Source organism: Pantherophis guttatus, chromosome 4 (assembly GCF_059756535.1).
Source record: "Pantherophis guttatus breed Tessera chromosome 4, ASM5975653v1, whole genome shotgun sequence".
In the NCBI taxonomy this organism is placed as follows: domain Eukaryota; kingdom Metazoa; phylum Chordata; class Lepidosauria; order Squamata; family Colubridae; genus Pantherophis; species Pantherophis guttatus.
Window position 1 is genome coordinate 14,427,571 of NC_142066.1, and position 23,239 is coordinate 14,450,809.

At 49.3% G+C, this 23,239-nt stretch overlaps 1 protein-coding gene and 2 non-coding genes across 4 annotated transcripts in view; 1 reads left to right on the plus strand and 2 right to left on the minus strand.

Moving 5' to 3' along the window:
• Window positions 1–1,619: 1,619 nt before the first annotated feature.
• Window positions 1,620–23,239, minus strand: part of PFAS (phosphoribosylformylglycinamidine synthase) — a 78,083-nt gene continuing 56,463 nt past the window's right edge. Inside the window, exons 19-30 of one of the 2 annotated variants that reach the window (XR_015734180.1) lie at window positions 20,741–20,921; window positions 20,494–20,577; window positions 19,354–19,509; window positions 17,131–17,250; window positions 16,225–16,370; window positions 14,032–14,242; window positions 10,805–10,896; window positions 7,468–7,582; window positions 5,552–5,710; window positions 5,293–5,445; window positions 2,315–3,210; window positions 1,620–2,195 (exon numbers count right to left, since the gene is read on the minus strand). Coding sequence is in view for 1 of the 2 variants with exons in the window: in XM_087893828.1 (XP_087749954.1) it covers window positions 2,888–3,210; window positions 5,293–5,445; window positions 5,552–5,710; window positions 7,468–7,582; window positions 10,805–10,896; window positions 14,032–14,242; window positions 16,225–16,370; window positions 17,131–17,250; window positions 19,354–19,509; window positions 20,494–20,577; window positions 20,741–20,921 (1,740 nt within the window). In the remaining variant the exon portion in view is untranslated. Of the gene's footprint in view, window positions 3,211–5,292; window positions 5,446–5,551; window positions 5,711–7,467; window positions 7,583–10,804; window positions 10,897–14,031; window positions 14,243–16,224; window positions 16,371–17,130; window positions 17,251–19,353; window positions 19,510–20,493; window positions 20,578–20,740; window positions 20,922–23,239 lie in introns of both variants that reach the window. The other variant, XM_087893828.1, reaches the window with a different exon arrangement.
• On the minus strand, window positions 8,469–8,551 carry TRNAL-CAG (transfer RNA leucine (anticodon CAG)). Its single transcript has one exon. It is a non-coding gene; the product is annotated as a tRNA-Leu (tRNA).
• On the plus strand, window positions 8,697–8,778 carry TRNAS-AGA (transfer RNA serine (anticodon AGA)). The gene has a single exon. It is a non-coding gene; the product is annotated as a tRNA-Ser (tRNA).

Sequence of the window (23,239 nt, forward strand, 5' to 3'; positions counted from 1 at the left end):
AAGTACTTGATAGGCTGGTGGTAAATCAGCACTCCTGTTGACTGATCACGGGCCTATTTCCCAAGCTTCCCCCGGCTGTTTTTGTCCCTGCTCGTCCAACAATCTTAGTAGCTGCAAAATTGAATGTGTGTCCTTCTTCATTGTAGTGTGAGGCTACCACTGAGCTCCTAGTCTCCTCATCTGACTGCTCGCTTGTGTTCTAGCAATCTGGGGGTTAGCTTCCTCCCCACACAGAAAGGCAAACAACTCTGCTGGAAACAAATTCTCTCTAGCACGAGTTCGAAAGTTTGGACGACAAAAAATCTCTGGTCTCGGTGACCAACCCAGATTGGATCCTGCATTATTTCCACAATTTCTTGAATGAATTCACCAACAAACTAGGATAGCAACTTTTCTTCAACTGGCAAGAAGGACAGCAGATTTTGGGGGTCCTGTTACCTCCAACTGTTGTATCTACCGTATTTTTCAGAGTAGAAGACACACTTCCCCCACAAAAGAGGGTGAAAATTTGGATGCGTCTTATACACCAAATATAGCCCTGCCCACACGCTGGATCCCACCCTTTGGCCTCTGCCTCCCAGCAATTTACCTCCTTGCAGCAAACAGCCCGTTTCAGCTTCAGCACAGCCTGATTAGCACAAGCAGCTGATTGTCGGTTGGATCGGCCTCCCGACCCTCAGCTGTTTCAGGCTGCAGGGATTGCCATTGCCTATTGCCGCCTCCGTGCGCCTCCGCTGTTTGCTGCAAGGAGGCAAATTGCTGGGAGGCAGATTTTTTTTTTCTTGTTCTAATCAGACTGTGCTAAAAATGAAACTAAAGCAGGCTGTTGGCTGTTTGCTGCAAGGAGGCAAATTGCTGGGAGGCAGAGGCAGATTTTTTTTTTCTTGTTTTCCTCCCCCAAAAAGGTAGGTGCGTCTTATACTCCGAAAAATACGGTAGATTAATTATTTTTGCAATTTTGTAGCATTTTATTTCTATTGTATTATCTTTTTTTTAATATTATAAGCCGCTCAGAATTACCCTGTGGTAAGATGGGAGGCCAATAAATTAAATAAATAAATAGTTTGGTTTTTTTATTATTTTTTAAATTAATACCTAATGTTGCTCTCAACTGGGCTGATCCAAAGGCTCTCATAGATAGTCCTCAACTTACAACAGTTCATTTAGTGACCGTTCGAAATTACAACAGCACTGAAAAAAATAACTACTGACCATTTTTCCCACTTACAACCATTGCAGCATATGATCATGTGATCAAAATTCAGATGCTTGGCAACCGGTTCATATTTATGACGGTTGCAGTGTCCCGGGATCATGTGTCACAGTTTGCGACCTACTGAGAAGCAAAGTCAGTGGGGAATTCAGATTCACCTAACAACCACATTACTAACTTAACAATTACAGGGATTCACTTAACAGGAAAGGTCATAAAATGGAGCAAAACTCACTTTTGAGTTTTGAGATGTCTCACTTAGTAACAGCAAGGATGGATTCAATTGTCCTAAGTCAAGGACTTATATTGTGTGATATTTTTTTTTGTTCCTGCTTTTTACCAGCCAAAATGTATTGATAACCTTCATATATCGCTTACTCCAAACACAAATCATACAAAAAAGACATTTTTTTAAAGAATTGGCATTTATTGGCACTTTGGAAAACGCGTTGGTCCCACGCAGAGAGCAGCACACAAACTATTTCCTTTTGCATCATGTCAACCTGGTTAATCTGTGTTCGCTCCATATCTATAATTTCTAGATGCTTGTTAAGTTCAGTAACCTGGTTTAGGGCGACCCTGGGAAAGGAGCACATAGCAATTTCGTTTTGCGCCATGTCAACCTGGTTAATCTGTGTTCGCTCCATATCTATAATTTCTAGATGCTTGTTAAATTCAATAACCTGGTTTAGGGCGACCCTGGGAAAGGAGCACATAGCAATTTCGTTTTGCGCCATGTCAACCTGGTTAATCTCTATTTGGTCCGTATCTATGATTTCTGGAGGCTTGCGAGTTCAGTAACCTGGTTTAGAGTGAACTTGGGAAAGGATCACATAGCAATTTCAGTTTGCATCATGTCAACCTGGTTAATCTGTGTTCAGTCCATATCTATGTTTTCTGGATGCTTGTTAAATCCAGTAACCAGGTTTAGGGCGACCTGGGGAAAGCAGCACATAGCAATTTCAGTTTGCATCAAGTCAACCTGGTCAATCTCTATTTGGTCCATATCTATGATTTCTGGAGGCTTGCGAGTTCAGTAACCTGGTTTAGAGTGACCTTGGGAAAGGAGCACATAGCAATTTCAGTTTGCATCAAGTCAACCTGGTTAATCTCTATTGGTCCATATCTATGATTTCTGGAGGTTTGTAAGTTTAGTAACCTGGTTTAGAGTCAACTTGGGAAAGCAGCACATAGCAATTTCATTTTGCACCATGTCAACCTGGTTAATCTGTGTTCAGTCCGTATCTATGATTTCTGGATGCTTGTTAAATTCAGTAACCTGGTTTAGAGTGACCTTGGGAAAGGAGCACATAGCAATGTCAGTTTGCATCATGTCAACCTGATTTAATCTGTGTTCGGTCCATATCTATGATTTCTGGATGCTTGTTAAATTCAGTAACCAGGTTTAGGGTGACCTGGGGAAAGCAGCACATAGCAATTTCAGTTTGCATCATGTCAACCTGGTTTAATCTGTGTTCGGTCCATATCCATGATTTTTGGATGCTTGTTAAGCTCAGTAACCTGGTTTAGGGTGACTTTGGGAACGGAGAGAGAAAAGAGAGCTTATGGATTTCTGGCCAGGCCTTGGAGATCATCTATGATGGCTTGCAATGGGGTGGCTCAGAATTGGGAACGGATGCAGTCAAGCTAAGAACATGTCAGGATGAAACGGGGTCAAGGTTGCCCCTCCGGATAACGCACGCACCACTCGCAGGCGTTCTGGAACATGCGCAGCCAGGGCGAGACTTTGACAGACTGGCGCCAGGCGGTTGGCATCCAAGGCCACTGCCAGGGTAGGACGCACCGCTCCGGGTGGGGCATCATGGCCAAGTGACGCCCATCGGGAGAGCAAACACCGGCAATGCCCAAGGGGGACCCATTCGGGTTCAGCGGGTACTCCTCCGTGGGCAGCCCTTGGTCGTCCACGTAGCGAAGCGGAGCCAGCCGAGACGAGCGTACCTGAGCCAGGATTTCGGACGAGCGGAACCGCATCCGACCTATTCGGGATCAGGAAGGAAAAAAAGTTTGTTGTAAAAAACAGAACCATCATTAACTTCTTTTAATGACCCCATAATCCCTTGCAGGGTGGAATCCGGGCAACTGAATGGAACAGAGCGTTTACTGGCCAGATGCCTTCCCTGTCACCAATGCGGAGTTATATTCAGCAGAAATATTCTCATCATACCCAGGGAAATATCTGCCTCTACCTAGGATCGAACTCCCAGCCTCCTGATTATGGGGCGAGAGCTCCACCTCTAGGCCAGCGCACCACTTTAAAAACAGAACCATTTTGCCCAATGATACATTTAGTCCTCGATTTACGACAACTGAGCCCAAAGTTCATGTTGCTAAGTGAGACACTTGTTAAGTGAGTTTTGCCTCATTTTACGACGTTTCTTGCCACGTTTGTCAAGCAAGTGCCTGCAGTTCTTAAATTAGTAACACGGTTGTTGAGTGAATCTGGCTCCCCCATTGACTTTGCTTTTCAGAAGGTCGCAAAAGGGGATCGCGCGGCTTTGGGACACTGCAACCGTCATAAATGTGAGTCAGTTGTCAAGCATTCGAACGTTAATCAAGTGACCATGGGGATGCTTCCAACGGCCGTAAGTCTGAAGAAGTGGTCATAAGTCACTTTTTTTCAGTACCGTTGTAACTTTGTGAACTATTGTAAAGCCGAGGACTACCTACACAGATAGTCCTTTAGCGACCATTTGAAATTGCAACGGCATTGGAAAAAAGTGACCGATCCTCGCACTTACGACTGTTGCAATATCCCCCCCTGTTGTGTGCTCAAAATCAGCGCATTTGGCAACTGGCATATATTTAAGACAGTTGCGTTGTCCTGGGGGGTCACATGACATTTGCAACTTTCCTAGCCGACTTCCGACACACAATATCAATAGGGAAAGCTGCATTTGCTTAACAACCGCATGGCTCACTTAACGACTGCACAGCTCACTTAACAGCTGCAGTGATTCTCTTTAACCAGATTTCCCCAATCTTTCCAAGTTGGCGGCCCAGAGCGAGGGGGCGGAGGGGGGAAAGAGGGAACGGTTTTGTGGGAGGGGGAGGCGCGTGCGCGAGCACCTGTTCCTTGCACGAGTGAGGCAGGGGTGGGTTCTAAATTTTTTTACTACCGGTTCTGTGGGCGTGGCTTATTTTGTGGGCGTGGCTTGATGGTCATGTGACAATTATTTAGGATTTAGCAGAGGTACTGGTCTACCAGGCTTTTAACTGCTTGCAGAGCTGTACCAATCTACCCATTTATTCTTGCAGGCATCGATCTACTCATGTATTTTTGCAGGCACTGGTCTACCCATTTATTTTTGCGGCACCGGTCTACTCATGTATTTTTGCAGGCACTGGTCTACTCATTTGTTTTCTCTTAACACTGATCAGCTGTAGGGCGGCCCTTTGAAGCCCGGCAGCAAGAGTTTAAACAGTTTTTTTCTTTCTAGCCATCAGCTGGGACTCAGGAGGCAGCAATAGATTGGGGGTGGGGCCAAATAAAAGGTAAGAATAACGCGGGGGGGTGGGGGGAGGCGGGGGGGAGAACCGGTTCGGTGACATCATATCGTCACTGCTACCGGCGCGGCGGAACCGGGAGGAACCCACCACTGGAGTGGGGCTCTCGAGCGCCCATGGCACTCGTGCGAGTGGGGACGCAGTCCTCCGCAACAGTTGTACGAGTGAAGCTGTGCACATAGACACAGGTGCGTTTACCAGCCAGCCTCTCATGCAGCCCGGTTGCGACTAGGCCACAAAATTTTACGATGAAAAAAGTCGTAAAATTAGGCATAATCACTGAACTGCCTCGCTTAGCAATGGAAATTCTGGTCCCCCAATTATGGCCGTTAAGTCAAGGGCCACCTCGGGCTTACAACCAATTTAATCTTCTTTTCTCCTAGCTCAGCTTCCGTCCAAGAAAGAGCAAAAAGTAAAGACACCGCTGGGCTGACCTCATCTTTCCCAACAAGTTGCCATTGGCGTTTCAAAATAAAAAAGACCTGCAAAAAAAATAAATAAATAAAAAGAGAGGATGCGCCTTGTGTCCTGTCCTGAAATGCCATTTCAATTACCTTCTCCGTGGGCCACCCAGATGCCCAGAGTAGATCCCGCCATGCCTCGTAGCATCAGGGCCGGACTTTCCTCGATCCCCAAATTCACAAAACGTGACTCAAACCGGCCAGAGTTGTTGGGACTCAGCAGCAATCCCGGTTGAAGGGACCCATCTAGGGAAGAGAAGGTCAGAGTTTGAAAAGAGTCTTTCCCCACGTTATCTCTGACGTAGAGACGCTTGGAACCAGGGAAACGTCGGGGAGCGGCGATCTGTCTTACCATGGTCTTTGGCTCCGGAGTTCTCGGCTGCTACCCAACCTAGCAGTGCCATCAGCTGGCAACCGTTGCAGACGCCCAAGCTGAACGTGTCTTTCCGCTGGTGGAACGCTTGGAACTGGGCCCGTGCCCTGGGGTTAAAGGTCACCGAAGCCGCCCAGCCTGCAATCAGAGACGGTGAAGTCAGAACTTAAGAGAGGAATAGCGTTGAATCGAACGCCAAGGGGATGTCACCCCAAACATCTGCAATGTCATTCTACAACAGGGGCCCTCCAGATGTTGTCGCCTGTTGGCCGCCGGCCCCTCCACAGCCGAATCAGAGGAGGAGGAGGAGGCGTGGGAGTCAGGGTCAGCATCAAGGCAACCTGGGAGCTCCAAGGGGGAAGAGGGAATGGAGCTGGCTGAGAGAGGGACAGAGGTGGAGCCTGGGCTGTCCATCAGCCCTCAGATGGAGAGTCAACAGCCCCCAGGTCTGAAGGTGCCTGTTTCCGGACTTCCGGTAGGCCCATTTTTCGCCCTCCCCAGGCTCCGGAGGCTTTCCCTGAGCCTCCAGGAGAGCAAAAACAGCTTCCCCCGGGGTCCGGAGGCAGGAAACAGGCCCATTTCTGGGCTTCCGGAAGTTCCGGGAAACCTGTTTTTCGTCCTCCCCAGGCTCTGGAGGCTTTCCCTGAGCCTCCGGGAGGATGAAAACGGCCTCCTCCGAGCTCCCAAAGCCCTCTGGAGGCTGGAAACAGACCAGTTTCCACACTTCCAGAACACGTCCACCGCTCCCCACCGCACTCCCCCCGCGCATGTGCGCACGTCTCCCACATGCCCCCCCGCCCCCTGCACATCACAAAAATCAGCTGGCCAGCAGGAGGTGCATGCAAGCATGCACAATAGAACTGAGTTGGGCGATGGCTCGCGTGCCCACAGAGAGAGCTCTGGGTGCCAGCTGTGGCACACCTGCCATAGGTTCGCCATCACGGGCACAGCTAAAAGTTTCTCAGTCATTCTCAGTCCTCCAGGTCATGGTTGTTCCAAAGGTGCTTTTTCAGGAGGCAACTGGACTTCCTTGCTTTTTCTTTGAAGACATTTCACTTCTCATCCAAGAAGCTTCTTCAGCTCTGATAGCAATGACTGGAAGCTTCTTGGCTGAGAAGCGAAACATCTCCAAAAGAAAAAAACAAACAAACAAGGAAGTCCAGTTGCCTCCGGCAAAAAGCACCTTTGGAACAACCATGACCTGGAGGACTGAGAAGCGCTACTGTTGTGGCCCGTCAGCGGCCTGTGCAGATTGTAGCTGATTTTGACAGCGAGGAGGCTGGTGTGGTGCTGCGCCAGCAGCCTGTGCAGCTGGCACTCGAATCAGACAATGAGGAGGCTGGAGAAGATGTGGTGCCAGACGCGGGGATTCAGCCAGGGCCTTCAGAACCTCCAGAAGCTCCCTTAAGAGAAGAGGACAAAGAGGAGGAGCCTCTTCTCGATGCACGGGTGCGCAGAGCTGCCAAAAGGCAGGAGTGGCTCCTCAGGAGGAGGTCTCCTCAAGAGTAAGGCTTGGGGCTAATTGGCCACTCCCTTAGCCTATTTAAGGAGGAACGCCGACTGAAGCAAATTGTAGGGAACAACCTTAGTTCATTCTCCTTCGCGTCTGGATTCTCTGCAAATTGCTTCTGGGCTTTCTGCCAACCTTAGTAAGATTGTGATTACTTTATCTTTGGTTTCTTGTAGGCTGTTAAGAAAGTTTCTGAACAGCCTTTGTTTGGAAAAGGCTGAGTTATTTTAGTAAATTTAAGTTTTGTACAGACTTTGTGTGTGCTGTGTTCTTTGGGGTCCATAGCTGGGGCAGAACAGCTACGGACTTTCATTTGCAATATTTATCACGGTGCAACCAAGCTGACGATTTCCCCCATTCCTTCTAGAGGGGAGGCAGGACCTACCTTTGGCAGAGCCAAGAACATCAGCATAACTGAAACCTCCAACAAACACCAGGCCACGGAAGGAGTCTAAGGTCATCTTGCCCGAGCACAGGTCTTGCATGGTCAGATCCCAAACCTGCAAATGACAATCACCACCCCAAAACAAGAGAATGTAATACAGAGGAGGCTCTTAAGGGAGGGCCCAACAAGGCAATGAGAAGGATTTTAGATAACAATTTGCCTTCCGAGATTTGTAGCTCTTGGCAAACCGGAGAGGCCAATCCCAAAGGTGCTAGAATAGAATAACAGAGTTGGAAGGGATCTTGGAGGTCTTCTAGTCCAGCCCCCTGGAAACCCTACACCACTTCCCTATTTTATAGTCCTAGGTGGCTTCGCTCCTTGGTTAGTTTCCATTCATTGCTTCTTGTGCTGCCTTCAGGTAGCTTTGGAGAATAGTTTGGCTTCCTCTTCTTTGTGGCAGCCTCTTAGATATTGGGGCTTATCTTTCAAGATTTATAGAGATTTCCTTCAGGCTCAGGAATTACCCTAAAAACGTGTGAGGGATCTGGCCCAATCAATTAATTTCTCTTTCTTTTATGCCTGGATCTGGTTTTCCCTCTAGTCCTATCCCTTGTGGAACAATTACATTGTTGTAGATATTAAGTTACTGGTAAAAATTAATTTATTGCCTTTGTTATGTATTTCCTCATTGGGAACAATTATTACATCAGGGTCCAGAAAATGGTGTTAAGGTCTCCTGCTTGGGTAGGGGTTGGACTAGATGACCTACAAGGTCCCTCCCAACTCTGTTAATCCGTTAAGAACATTAGGTTCCAAAATGAACATTGGATTCCAAAATGCATTGTCTGTTGATGAAAGAATCCGATCTTTTATTCGTTAATGCTTCTTTAATTAATTTTTAATCCTTCGTGAATTCAGATTTACTGATGTTACTAAATGCCTTGCTGGGTTCAAAACGGATGGAAATCTTAATTTTATTTTATTTTTTAAAGAAAAGCCTGTGTCAGGAGTGGGATTCGAACCCACGCCTCCAGGGGAGACTGCGACCTGAACGCAGCGCCTTAGACCGCTCGGCCATCCTGACTTCTCAATATAAAGCCTTTCCCCCCCCCAACATCTTTGGCAATAGTCTATTTTGAAACATGATTTCTTTATACACTACGGTGAGCCATAGCCACACCACAGATTAAGAAATATGAGGACAACATGCAGGTATTTTACCAACCAAGGTAGTCGTGGCCGAGTGGTTAAGGCGATGGACTAGAAATCCATTGGGGTCTCCCCGCGCAGGTTCGAATCCTGCCGACTACGAGAGTTTCTTTTATATCCAAACATAAAAGTCCTCTAAGTCTAAATATCCTACGTTCTTTTTTTTTACTTCCACACATTTAAACTCGTCTCTTTTTGTAGATGCCAATCTACAGCTCTTGAGGTCCTTCTAGGATGGGTAGATCATTTCAATCCAATTGGTACTGACGGAAGAGAATATTTATAGCTCAGGGTTGAACTGCGAGGTCCTTGGTGCTCTCTGAGTTTAAATTTCTCCAATCCTTAAGTTCAGAAAGCATCAAGGACCTCCCAGATCAGTGGTGTCAAATTCAAGGCCTGCGGGCCAGATCCAGCCTGCAAGGTGCTTAGACCTGGTCCATGGGACGGCCCTGGAAACAGTGAAGGACCGGCCCACAGTGCCTTTGCCAGCGATAACGGAGCTCGGGAGGGCCGCACGTGGCCTCTTGGACTCAGTTTTTGGGCGCGCTGGCCTCCTACAGCCCTTTGCCAGCAAAAACGGAGGTCAGGAAGACCACGCACCTCCCGCCCAGGCTCCGTTTTCAGCCGCAATGGCCTCCAGCAGTCCACTGCCAGTGAAAACGGAGCCCAGGCAGGTCGCGCACAGCTTCCCCGAGCTCCATTTTTGCTGGCAGAGGACTGCAGGAGGCCATTGCGGCCGAAAACGGAGCCTGGGCAGCCGAAAACAGAGCTTCAGTGAGTGACGTTGAGCTGACCATGCCCACTCTGGCCACCTCCCCACTCCCCGTCACCCAAGATCAAACACAATCCTGATGTGGCCCTCAATGAAATCGACTCCCCTGTCCCAGATCCTTTTGAGTGACATTTATGGGGTAGGAAAGATATCCCAGAAGAAAACCCAACGGATGTTTCAAAGGACAAGTGTTTTAGAATAGAATAACAGAGTTGGAAGGGCCCTTGGAGGTCTTCCAGTCCAACTCCCTGCTTAGGCAAGAAACCCTACACCAGTGATGGCTAACCTTTTTGCCGTCGCGTGCCAAAAGCGGGGGTCGCATGGGGGGTCGCGGGTGCATGTGTCCACATCCATAATTCAATTCAATCCCGTGTACGTGCATGTAAGCCCCCACACTTCCCCCTGCTTTTGGCACGCGATGGCACAGTGGGCCCGGTAGGCCTGTTTTTTTCCCCCTCCCCAGGCTCCAGAAGCTTTCTAGGAGCCTGGGGAGGGCAAAAACAGCCTTCCCCATCCCCCCGGAGGCCTTCTGGAGGTGGAAACAGCCAGTTCCCCCAACTTTTGGTGGGACCGGAAGGCCTGAAAATCAGTTGGCCAGTGCGCGCATGTACACTGGAGCTGAGTTAGGGCAACACTCGCGTGCCCACCAATATGGCTCCGCGTGCCACCTATAGCACCCGTGCCATAGGTTCGCCATCACGGCCCTACACCACTTCAGACGAATGGTTATCCAACATCCCCTTAAAAACGTCCAGTGTTGGAGCATTCACAACCTCCGGAGGCAAGTTGTTCCACTGATTACGGTATTTTTCAGAATATAAGACGCTCCGGACTATAGGACACACCTACCTTTTTTGGGGAGGAAAACAAGAAAAAAAAACCTGCCTCTGCCTTTGCCTCCCAGCAATTTGCCTCCTCGCAGCAAACAGTAAACAGCCTGTTTCATTTTCATTTTCAGCACAGTCTAATTAGCACAAGAAAAAAAAATCTGCCTCTGCCTCCCAGCAATTTGCTTCCTTGCAGCAAACAGCCTGTTTTAGCTTCAGCTTCAGCACAGCCTGATTAGCACAAGCAGCTGATTGTCAGTTGGATCAACCTCCCGAAGATCAGCTGTTTCAGGCTGCAGGGATTGCCATAGCCTATTGCCGCTTCCGTGCCCACATTTTCCAGGGGCCGCTGGGTGGGCGGGGCTACATTGGTGTATAGGACACACCCAAATTTTCAGCCTCTTTTAGGGGAAGAAAAAGTGTGTCTTATACTCTGAAAAATAAGGTAATTGTTCTAACTGTCAGGAAATTTTCCCCATCATCTCTCAATCCCTCAGGATTTTTGCAACATCCGTTTGGACAAACTCACCTGGAATCCAGCCATCAGAAACGCGGCCACCATTTCACGATCTCCGTTGCTCCCTTCTTCGCGAAGGACAGCCACACGGGGAGCGGGCAAGGCTGACCGTAAGAAGTAAACAAAAGAAACGTTCTTTTGTAAGGTATCTCACCCAGGCCAAGTTCTTCTTTTTTTCCCCCTTTGAAAGATTACAGGTAGTCCTCAATTTACCACCATTCGTTTAGTGACCGTTCTAAGTTACAACCAGGGATGGGCTGCTGGAGATTCTCAGGGGTTCAGGAGAACCTCTAGCTAAGATTCTGTGCAGTTCAGAGAACCCCCAGATCCTATTCCTGGCTGACCCCGCCCACCCTGCCCCTCCCAGGAGTCCCCATGCAGCTGTCAAGTTTCGAGGTCGTCTCAAATAAATTGCATTTCAAACAAAGTCTTTGAAGAAAAACTCTTATTTATTAAGCATGACATTCTAACCTGACTCCAAACGAAGCCAACACTGACTTCCAGCCCCAAAACCCTCCCTTTCCGTTCCCCACTCCCCTGCACTCATTGGCCATCTTCCAAGTCATTCTACCCCTAATCTACTCCAGCTCAAAGGAATTTCCCCCCTCCCATCTCATCTCCTAGGGGATATTATCTCCAGGGAAAATAAGTAGGTGAAAAGTCAAACGTCCCTTTCCAGACGCCTTCGCTTCTCCTTCTTATGTCAGCACTAGAGTAAATGCAGGTTGAAGTGCTGACAGCAGCCCGTTTTAGATGCAGGTAAGTGCAGGACACACACGGAGGCTCAGGGAGGATGAAAAACAGGCCTACCGGAAGTTCGGGAAGGCTTCCAGAGGGCCTCCGGAGCCTGAGGCGGCCATTTTTGCCCTCCCGAAGGCTCGAGGAAAGCTTCCGGAGCCTGGGGAGGGCAAAAACAGCCCCCCACCTTGGTGCAGGAGGCTGACTAGGCCATGCCCACCATGGCCACGCCCACCGGGCGGAGAACCCCTTGCGAAAATTTTTGTAGCCCACCGCTAGTTACAACTGCAGTGAAAAAAGTGACTCACGACCGTTTTTCATACTTAATGAAGACCCAGATTATTGGGGGGGGGGCAATATGCTGACTCTGTAAACCGCTCAGAGAGAGCTGTAAAAGCACTGTGAAGCAGTATATAAAGTCTTACGTGTTTATTGCTATTGCTATCAAGACCGTGGCAGCATCCCTGGGGTCACGTGATCGAAATTCAAAAGCTTGGCAACTGGCATGTACTTATGACGGTTGCAGAGTTCCCTAGGTCACATCAACATCCCCTTCTGCGACCTTTTGAGAAGCGAAGTCAATGGAGAAGTCGGTGTTGTGACCTAGGCTTACTGAGTAATTACAATACACAATTAGTCCTAAACAAACCTATTTTATTGCAACAGCTGAGAATTATGTTAATTCCCAGATGAGTCCCAACTAGTTGCAAAACAAGGCGTTCAGAAGAAGTCCTTCAGAATATCACCAACCTTTATCTTCTTTGACACACTGCCAAAGGCTTTACTTGGCAAAGCCCCACGAAGTTCAGAAACAAACAAGAGATGCCGACTGGAAACAGAGTTAGCAATGTTGCTTTCCTGCAAAGGGCCCAAGTGCCTTTTAAGCCTTATGGGAGGGGCCAATCATCTCCTGGCCTTACTCCCGAGTTGTCCCTTTTGCTTTAGCTGCTCTTGCCTTCTGGCAGCTCTGCGCATGCGTGCATTAGGAACAGGCTCCTCCTGTTCCTCTGCTTTCCTGCTGTCTGACTCTGGGGGCTCCGGAGTCCGCACATCACTCCCAGATGGCCCTGGCCCCATCTCTGCCTCCGACGCAGAGACCTCGTCAGGACTTTCTCCAGACTCTAGGACTGGCCCATGTTCCTCCCCAGCCTCCTCGCTGTCCGATTCTGCTGCCAGCTCCGCAGGCTGCTGGCAGACCACAACAGTTGGATTCACTCAACAACCGCGTTACTAACTTCACAATGGCTTGTGATTCACTTAACGATTGTGGTGAGAAACAAGGTAAAGTGGGATAAAACCTCACTTGACAACGGTCTTGCTTAGCAATGGAAATTTTGGGCTTCCTTTTTAGTCAGTCACACTGGTCGTTAAGTGAATCTGGCTTCCCCATTGACTTTGCTTGCCAGAAGGTTGTAAAAAGTGATCACATGACCCCCGGAACACTGCGATGGTCATAAATATGAGTCATTTGCCAAATGTCTGGATTTTGATCATGTGTCCATGGGGACACCGCAACGGTCGTAAGTGTGAAAAATGGTTGTAGTATCCTGGGGTCCTGTGCCCCCCTTTTGCGACCTTTTGACAAGCAAAGTCAATGGGGAAGCCAGACTCACTTAACAACCGGGTTACCAATTTATCAACCGCAGTGATTTCACTTAACAACGGGGGCAAGGAAGGTCATAAAATGGGGCAGAGTTCACTTAACAACTATCTCGCTTAGCAACAGAAGTGTTGGGCTCAATTGTGGTTGTAAAGTCGAGGACTACCTGGACAATAGTAACATTAACCCAAACTTAAGGGTGTCTGTTATATTCTTTATTTCCTTTAAGTAAAAAAAAAACAAAAAACAACAACGGGGAAAACCGCAGAATATTGCATTCTTATTTAGTAGCAAAATTTACTTATGTCTCACTTAGCAACAGAAATTTTGGGGCTCAACTGTGGTCGTAAACAGGGGTGGGCTTCAAAAATTTTAGCAAGGGGTTCTCTGCCCGGTTGCTGGATGGGTGTGGCCATGGTGGGCGTGGCCGGGCGGGGGGCTGTTTTTGCCCTCCCCAGGCTCCAGAGGCTTTCCTCAAGCCTCCGGGAGGGCGAAACAGCCTCCCCAGGTTCTGGAGGCCCTCTAGAGGCTGGAAAGTGCCCATTTCCGGCCTTCCTGAACTTCCGGTAGGCCCATTTTTCACTCTCCCCAAACCTCTGTATGCACCCTGCACTTACCTGCATCCAAAGCGGGCTGCGTGGGGACCCCTGGGAGGGGCAAGGCGGGGTGGGCGGGGCCAGCCAGGAGTGGGATTTGGGGGTTCTCCAAACTGCACAGAATCTTACCTAGAGGTTCTCCCGAACCCCTGCGAACCCCCAGGAGCACACCCCTGGTCATAAATAGAGGATTATCTGTATAATATACCAATTTCTATTTCTTGGTGTGAAACCAAGATCTTGAGGAACGAAGTCGGAACAGTCCTCCTTCCCAACTTCTGATGGAAACCCGGTCCATTTCCTACCCATTTCCTGAAGAAGAGGAAGTTCCTCCTGGGGGTTAAAGGTCAAGGTGAAATTGGGTTCCGTCCTCTTGGCCAAGCCCATCTCTTCTTGAGCCACACAATCTGGATTGGCTTGCAGTCTTTCCAGCTGGAAACTGGTGGCCTCCCACCAATTCCTCAAGGTGGAAACTTTCTCCGCCAGCACCTGCTGACCATTCACGGTGACTTGGACCTGAAAATAGACACACGTGAGAAACACACTGTTCTGTCCCCGTACCACGCACACACACCCACAGACAGCCCGGAGTTAATAAGCCACACGACAAAACTCTTTGATGATAAAGCTGGCAGCAACCCAGTGGCTAGCTGCCAATTTAGACTTTACTCACACAAAACAAAGATTAGACTGCCAGCATTCCGATAAAACAGGCAGAGTGTCAATAATACAAGGATTAGTCCAAATGCAGTCCGATAAAGCAGGCAAAGTCCAGTAACGCAGAGATCATGGAGTATTTCTAGTTTTTGCTCGTCACAAACTGAACCGGCCACCACACCCACATTTATACCCTGTGGAGTGTGGTCCAGTGATTCAGCTAATCTCTGGCACGCCTTCCCCTCTGCTGCGCACGCTTCACCCTGCGCCTCTGTCGAGGGTCCAGCCAGCACTTATCTTCCTCGTCGCTGTCCACCTGTGGCTGCGGGGACGTGCTTGGCTCTGAGCCTATCGTTTGGCCTTCGGTGTCCTCCGGAGGCATTGCCAGAGAGGAGGGTCCTGGAGAGGGAGGCCTTGCCAACTCCTCCCCCTCACTCTCAGAGTCTGCATCTGTCAATAGCCCAGGCTCAGACAACGGAGCCACAACACACATGTCATGGATTGCAGAGCAGCCGAAGATGCAATTAGGTGATAAGGTTAGCCACAAATCACAGCAAGGTTTATAGCCCAATGTGCCTCCGCTAAAAGAGGATACAGATTATGTTGTGGTCTGTCGGCCGCCAACCCCTCCACCAGCCGAATCAGAGAGGAGGAGGAGACGTGGGAGTCAGAGTCAGTATCAAGGCAACCTGAGAGCTCCGAGGCGGAAGAGGAAATGGAGCTGGCAGAGAGAGAGAGAGAGACAGAGGCGGAGCCTGGGCCTTAGAGGGAGAGTCAACAGCCTTCAGGTCTGGAGGTGGCTGATGAGGACGAGGAGGAACAGCTGGGTCCAGTGCCTGACTCGCGGATGCGCAGAAGGCAGAGGAGAGGAGAACAGTGGAAATCTATGGGCTGATCCTTAGGATGGAAGAGTCACCGCTGCTAGCGAAACCCCACCCTAGCTGTGGGGATAAAAGGCAGGGGGCGGAGATGAATAGATGTGGCAGACAACTATTCATCTCCTCTACCAGACAGACTTGTTAGCCTGAGGTGAAAGAGAAACTTTTTCCTAATAAAAGAATCATTGCTTCAACTACAGAGGGTTTGTCCTGTTTGGAGAATTGGGTCAGAATAGATTCACATTGTTGGAAGGGACCTTGGAGGTCTTCTAGTCCAACCCCCTGCTTAGGCAGGAAGCCTTAAACCATTTCAGACAAATGGGCATCCATTCTCTTAAAAACTTGATAGCCCTCTGCCAGCGAAAACGGAGCCCATGCCCCATTTTTGCTGACAGAAGGCTGCAGAAGGCCGTTGTGGCTGAAAACGGGATACGAGGGGGCAGAGGCATGGCATTTGCTGTTTCTAGCTGGCCGCATGGGAAATGAGCATGGCCTACTCAGTCTCCTGCACCACCACGTGGGGGTGGGGGGATGTTTTTGCTCTCCCCAGGTTCCGGAGGCTTTCTTCGAGCCTCCAGGAGGACGAAAACAGCCTCCCCAGGCTCCGGAGGCCTTCCCGAATTTCTGCTAGGCCCGTTTTTCACCCTCCCGGAGATTCCGCACACACCCTCCACTTACCTGTATCCAAAACGGGCCACGTGGGGACTCCTGGGAGGGGAGGGGTGGAATGGGCGGGGCCAGCCAGGAGTGGGATTTGAGGGTTCTCTGAACTGCACAGAATCTTAGCTAGAGGTTCTTCCGAACCCGTGCGAACCCCCAGCAGCCCACCCCTGCTGCGGACCGGATCTAGAGTATTGGCTATTCCTGCTAGCTTGGTGTCTATTCCAATTCTGCTGGTGACCTAGCTTTTTTAACACCATAACTCCCTGTCCTTTTTTTCTCCCTAGTCATCTCTGCATTTACCATGGCATTTGGACCGCGAGGACCGGAATATCCAACAGGCACACAGCGCACCCCGGCTTCCCGGTACCGGCCGCAGACATCGGCTGCCGCCGCGCGGGGCACTTCCAGCACCAAGCCGAGTTCTTCCGCGAAAAGCACCTCCAAAGCTAAGAAAGAGAAGTAAAACAACAATATCGTGAGAAATATTTCCTCACCCTCTTCTCTCTCAATTCTCTGCCCCTCCCTCCCCCCGGGATCCCACTTCAAGAAGGCCTGTAGGTAGTCCTCGATTTATGACAGTTCATTTTAGTGACTGCAACATGGTCAGAAGGTTGCAAGGATTACCTTTATTTATCTTGATTGCTGTTCTCTAACACCATGTATTTATGGGACCGCCTGCTGCTGCAAACGGCCTCCCACCGGCCGGTATGCTCTCACAGAGAGGGACTCCTCCGGGTGCCGTCAGCCAAACAATGTCGGCTGGCGGCCCCCAGGGGGAGAGCCTTCTCTGTGGGGGCACCTACTATCTGGAATGAGCTCCCCCCGGAGATACGGAGGATCCCGGATCTACGCACCTTCCGCCGTGCTCTCAAGACCTTTTAATTTCACCAGGCTGGTCTGGCCTAACCTCTCCCATTCTCTTTTTAATGTAAATTTTAATTTGTTCTTAACCTGGGGTTTTAAATTTGTCTTGGGCTAAATTGATTTAATTCCATTTTACTTCTGCTCTTAAATTTTTTATATTCTCTGTGTTTTATCTTGTGCCTGTTCACTGCCCTGAGTCCTTCAGGAGTAGGGCGGTATATAAATCAAATAAAATGAAATGAAATGAAATGTACCCAATACGTCTGACCCTCTTTTCCCCTTCCACAAAGTCTCTTGGTCCACGTACATCCACTGCCGTAACTGTCTCCCCAGTTTACTCACCCTGGATCCCCGGTGCTCCGAGCTCAATGTGGGCTCCACAATTCCCAGCAATGGCCATCTCCAGCAAGCAAGTCAGGAGTCCCCCATCACTCACATCATGCCCAGAAGAAAGAAGAGAATCTGTGGAAGGAAAGAACGTCCAAAGTCTTGATGGGACATTTTTCAATTATAGTAGAATACAATCCAACTTAAGATAGAAATCAAAATGAGTCAAGATTAGGGGGAACATGATAGCAGTTTTTGAATATTTGAGAGGCTGCCACAAAGAAGATTAGGTCAACCTATTGTCCGAAGCACCCGAAGGCAGGACAAGAAGCAACGGATGGAAATTAATCCAGGAGAGAAGCAATTAAGGCAGTGATGGCTAACCTTTTTGCCATCGCGTGCCAAAAGCAGGGGGAGGGCAGGGGGTCACGCGCACGCATGTGCCACCATAATTCAATATGTCCCAGCCCCCCGGGCATGCACACATGACCCCTCGTGCTCCCCTCGCTTTTGGCACACAACGGCACAGTGGGCCCAGTAGGTCCCACCAGAAGTCAGCAAAATGGCCGATTCCGGCCTCCAGAGGGCCTCCAGGGGGTGGGGAAGGCCGTTTTCACCCTCCTCAGGCTCCTAGAAAGCCTCTAGAGTCTGGGGAGAGCGAAAAACAGGCTTTCCCCCCACCCGGAAGACCTCCGAAGGCTGGAAACAGCCTGTTTCCCAACTTCCGGTAGGCCCGGAAGGCCCAAAAAACAGTTGGCCAGTGCGCGCATGTACGCCGGAGCTGAGTTAAGGCAATGCTCGCGTGCCCACTGATATGGCTCTGCGTGCCACCTGTGCCACGCGTGCCATAGGTTCGCCATCACGGAACTAAGGGAACTAAGGAGAAATTTCCTGACAGTAGAAACAATTAGTCAGTGGAACAACTTGCCTCGAGAAGTTATGAGTGTTGCAACACTGGAGGTTTTTAAGAGATTGGACAAGCATTTGTCTGAAATGGTATAGGGCAGTGATGGCTAACCTTTTTGCCTTCGCGTGCCAAAAGCAGGGGGAGTGTGGGGGGGTCACGCACGCGCGTGCCCACACCCGTAATTCAATTCCTCCCCGTGCCCCGCCCCCCCTGCGCATGTGCGTGTGACCCACTCGCCCCGCTTTTGGCACACGACAGCAAAAACGTTACCGGTGGGCCCGGTAGGTCCGTTTTTCACCCTCCCCAGGCTCCAGAGGCTGGAAACAGCCCGTTTCCTGACTTCCGGTGGGCCTGGAAGGCCCAAAAACCAGCTGGCTGGCGCACATATGCGTGCTGGAGCTGAACTAGGGCAACGCTCATGTGCCCACAGATATGGCTCTGTGCGCCACCTGTGGCACCCGTGCCATAGGTTCGCCATCATCCTGCTGGAGCAGGGGATTGGACTAGAAGACCTCCAAGGTCCCTTCCAACTCTTATTATTTTGTTACAGGGCAAAAACGTGGCCCTGGATGTGGTTATCCCATAGTTCCATAATCGGGGGCAGCCGTATCCCCCATTCTTGGAGCTGCCTGCTTTATTTTCATTTTTAAGAACGATGTTTCTAGACCATATGAACCTGCGCGAGCAAAGCCAGTGGAAGAACTGAAAGGCCAAATGGCATACATCTCCTTACTCTTCCCTTTTGTCCCTAACAAAGACAAAATTCAAGTACCCGAAACATGCAGATATGTGTAAATTTATCCCCTTCCCCCAGCTTATCATAAGCTAATTTTTCTTTTGCACAGAATCGGGAAAACCCAAGGAAATGTCTTTGTGATGACCTGGGGCACAGCACAAAGATAATACAGGCAGCTGCCAGTTCAGTCTGCGTTGTTCTCGCCATCTCTCCACCCTCCATGTTCGAGGATCAGGAGCAGGTGGTCCTTGTTCATCGCCTGAACTCTGTCTCTCATGTTCACTGCTTAGCCTCTCCTGGTCATCCTGACCCCACTTCCTCCCTGCCTACAAGCCATCCCAATTCTGAAAGGCCCTGGCCTGACTGGGCCTGCTCCTCCCCATTTTCCTCCCAAGCCAACAAAGCCGCCCCCTCGATCTCCGTCTGCTCCAGTTCTGGCTCATCTTCCTCAGCCAATTCAGGCTCTGAGGGGGGCATGACAGTCTTTATGAAGACCAACCTCACTCCCCACCCCACACCCCAAATGCCAAGACCTCTTTGTCCAGCAGGACATTACAAAAACAGAAGGTTAGAACGAGAAGAGAAGGAGGCTGACCTCGTAACAGATCCTGAGTAACTCGGAAACAGGAAACAAGGGTGCTGGGGTCATCCAGGTCTGGGGAAGTGTCTCCCAGTTGACAGAAGCACTGGGCCAGTGCGCTACCCCCGAGTCGATGCTTGTCAGGGGTCACAGCCACATGAAGCAAGGCCCCTACAATATGCCAAGGTGAGGAGAAAAAATTGGTGAATCAGAGAAATTTGTAAAGCTGCCCAAAGTCACCTCTAAGCAAGATGGCATCATACAAGTCAAATAAATAAATAGAGGATTAGAGATGGATAGGAGGGAGGAAGGGAGGGAAGAAATAGAGATGGTTGGGAGGGAGAAAGGACAAAAGGATTAGAGATGGAGAGGGAGGGAGGATTAGAGATGGGAGAGGGAGGGAGGGAGGGAGGGAGGGAAGAGATGGTTTGGAGGGAGGGAAAAAGAAAGGAAGGATTAGAGGTGAGAGGGAGGGAGGATTAGAGATGGAGAGGGAGGGAGGGAAGAAAGGAAGGAAGGATTAGAGATGAGAGGGAGGGAGGTAGGAAGGAGGGATGATTAGAGATGAGAGGGAGGGAGGATTAGAGATGGAGAGGGAGGAGGGAAGGAAGGTAGAATTAGAGGCAGTAGGGAGGGAGCAACGGAAGGATTAGAGATGGAGAGAGAGGGAGGGAGGAAGGGAAAAAGAAAGGGAAGAGATGGTTGGGAGGATTAGAGAGAAAGAAAGGGAGGGAGGGAGGGAGGGAGGGAGGAAGGAAGGAAGGAAGGAAGGAAAGGAGGGAGGGAGGGAAGGAAGAAAGAGACGGTTGGGAGGGAGGGAGGTAAAAAGAAAGGAAGGATTAGAGATGGAGAGGGAGGGAGGAATGAGGGAGGATTAGAGATGAAAGGGAGAGAGGGAGGGAGGGAAGGAAGAATTAGAGACAGTTGGGAGGGAGGGAGAAAGGAAGGAAGGAAAGATTAGAGAGGGAGAGAGGGAGGGAAGGAGGATTAGAGATGGATATTCAGAAGGAAGGAAGGAAGGAAGGAAGGGAGGGAGGGAGGGAGGGAGGAAGGAAGGCTTAAAGTGGGATTTAAACTCTATCAAAGTTTTTAATTCACCGTATTTGACTACCTTCAAATAACAACGTTTGACATTCTCAATACTCTTCGCCTTACCTTTCCCATCGGGGCATTTGAGGTCAGGAGTGACGGTGGCTGTGATATCAGGACAGACAGCGTAAGCTGAGATGACCAGGGTTCCTGGCGCAACGAAAAATACAATCATGAAAATAAAGACAGAGAAGGTCTTTACCTTCTCCACAAACTCCACAACCCAAAAACCCAGAGATGAAGAGCTGTGGGATCCCAGCAAACGGACCGCTTTCTGGGACCCAGCCTTAACATACAATATCCCAGGCCTCACCAGGCGCCTTGACTGTTTCTGTGCCAACCCGAGCTGCCATGCTGAGCGAGTCCTTCCCGCCATCCACCGCCACACCCAGCTCTCCCATGACGGAGCACATGGCGCTGCAGGCTTCTGCCAGAGCTGCCCCCTCGCCCGGGAGCTTGGCTGGCCACATCCAGTTGCCGCTGCACTTCACATCCTGCATGGAGACAAGCAAGTTGCTTGGTTGTGTGGGAAGTACACCCCAAAAGGACAGTACCAGGAACCACTAAAACAGTACCAAAAGATTTAAAACAGCCCTTTCCTCTTAAGAAATTCAAACCCCAGGCAAAAACACCAGGCTCAAAGGAACACTTAAGTAGAGCAATAAAGATAAGTGGAAGCAGGCTAAAAATAACTCACTAAGGCACACCAGAACTTCCTTTTTCCTGCCCCTGACAGGATTAACACCCAGGATAGGAAAGACAAAGGTCCTGGGACAGGATTAACCCATTAAGGCAGGAAGACAAGATCCAGGGCAATCATTTCAACCAAAACCCATCAAACTGTAGGAGCTTCAAAGGAAAATCAAGAATAAGAAGGCAAAGGTTCGCCTTCCCACTGTGCTTGTAAAGCAGGAACACTCGAGCTGTGCCATGTCTGCTTCTTGCCTTCCTTAATTAAGGAAATTCCGCTTTCTGGCAGCTGGCTTCCATGTCAATTCCTTCTTAGCAGGGACGCCTTGCGCACGGTCACTCATGCCCTTGTCACCTCCTGGCTGGACTATTGTAATGCTCTCTACATGGGGCTCCCCTTGAAGAGCACTCGGAGGCTCCAGCTGGTCCAGAATGCGGCCGCGTGGGTGGTTATGGGCGCAACTCGTTGTGCCCACGTAACACCCCTCCTGCGCGAGCTGTACTGGCTCCCAGTAGTCTTCCGGGTGCGATTCAAGGTGTTGGTTACCACCATGGCATGGGACCCGGGTACCTTCGAGACCGACTTCTGCCACCAATAGCCTCCCACCGGCCAGTTCGCTCCCACAGAGAGGGTAACCTCAGGGTGCCATCGGCCAAGTTATGTCGGCTGGCGACACCCAGGGGGAGGGCCTTCTCTGTGGGAGCCCCAGCCCTGTGGAATGAACTGCCCCCGGAAGTGCGCAAGATCTCCGACCTCCGGGTATTTCGTTGTGCACTCAAAACCCTGTTGTTCCGCCAGGCTGGGCTATCAACATAACAATTTTAAATTGGGTTTTAAATTCCTGGGGTTTTAAATTGGGCCGAATTCATTTAATAATTTTAAATTATTTTAACTGATGTTGTCTTGTGTTTTTAATAGGCTGTACACCGCCCTGAGTCCTTCGAGAGAAGGGCGGTATAGAAATAAAATTATTCTTATTCTTATTCTAGCACCGGTGACTGCTTTCCAGCTGGGAAACGAGCTCAGGAAATTTTTTTCCCAGCAGTTGCAAGTACGATGACTCCAGTGCAGAGATTAACCGGAGGCCTGGTTGCATCAATGACTCTGATACAGAAATTAACCCGAGCTCACAAAAGAAAAGAGAATTTGGAAACCAGGAGAACAGCTGGGAAGAACACGACATTCAGAAAAAAAGAGAGAACGAACTGAACAAGTGAAAATATATTTGCGCTTATGAAAAATGAGTATTTTACTCACCAGCAAGGAAATGCTTTCTTATGCCTTAATTAGAGCATTCTCTGCTCCACTAAACTAAACCAAAAAGGGTTAAAAATTCCTTTTATTGAAAAAGGTTATAATAAGCCTCTTCTGAACATTATCTGTCTTTTGTAGACTTAAGATATGTTTCACTCCTCTATGGTAAATGAGTCTGCCTATCTTTATCACAGTCCTCCTCCTTATTGCAAATTGGGAAAATTTAATTCTAATAATTGGGCATCCATTTAAAATTACAGCTTACTGGTACAGCGATAGCTCCTCCCAACTAGGATCCTCCTCCTCCTTTTTTTAACGATCCCATAATCCCTTGCAGGGTGGAGTGTGGGCAACTGAATGGAGCTGAGTGTTTAGTGGCCGGATGCCCTTCCTGTCACCAATGCGGAGGTTTTTTTCCAGCAGATAAAGTAGTGGCCAAAATTGTGGAAACCTTTTGGGAGAAGTGTATTTTTGAGGTTTGATGGCTAAGAACGCCACTTTTTTTTTAATTTTTGGAGTTTCAAGATCATCATATTCCACTGCTGGAATGACCTGGGAATAGCCCAGACCTTAACCCAATTGAAAATCTATGGAGCCGACTAAATAAATTTGTTAGTCAGAAGCAACCCAGCAATAAAACCCAGTTAATAGAAGCAATCATTCAATCAATCTTGGTTTTACATTACAACAGCTGCAGAACTAAAAGACTTAGTTCACTCCATGGGAAGACGTTGTAAGGCCGTCATTCATGCTAAAGGTTACCCAACTAAGTATTTTAACTGACATGGTGATAATTTTTGTATATCTCATTTTTTCTATGGGGATCGTTTTTGTATATCTCGTTTTTTCTACGTGCTTCACTTTTCT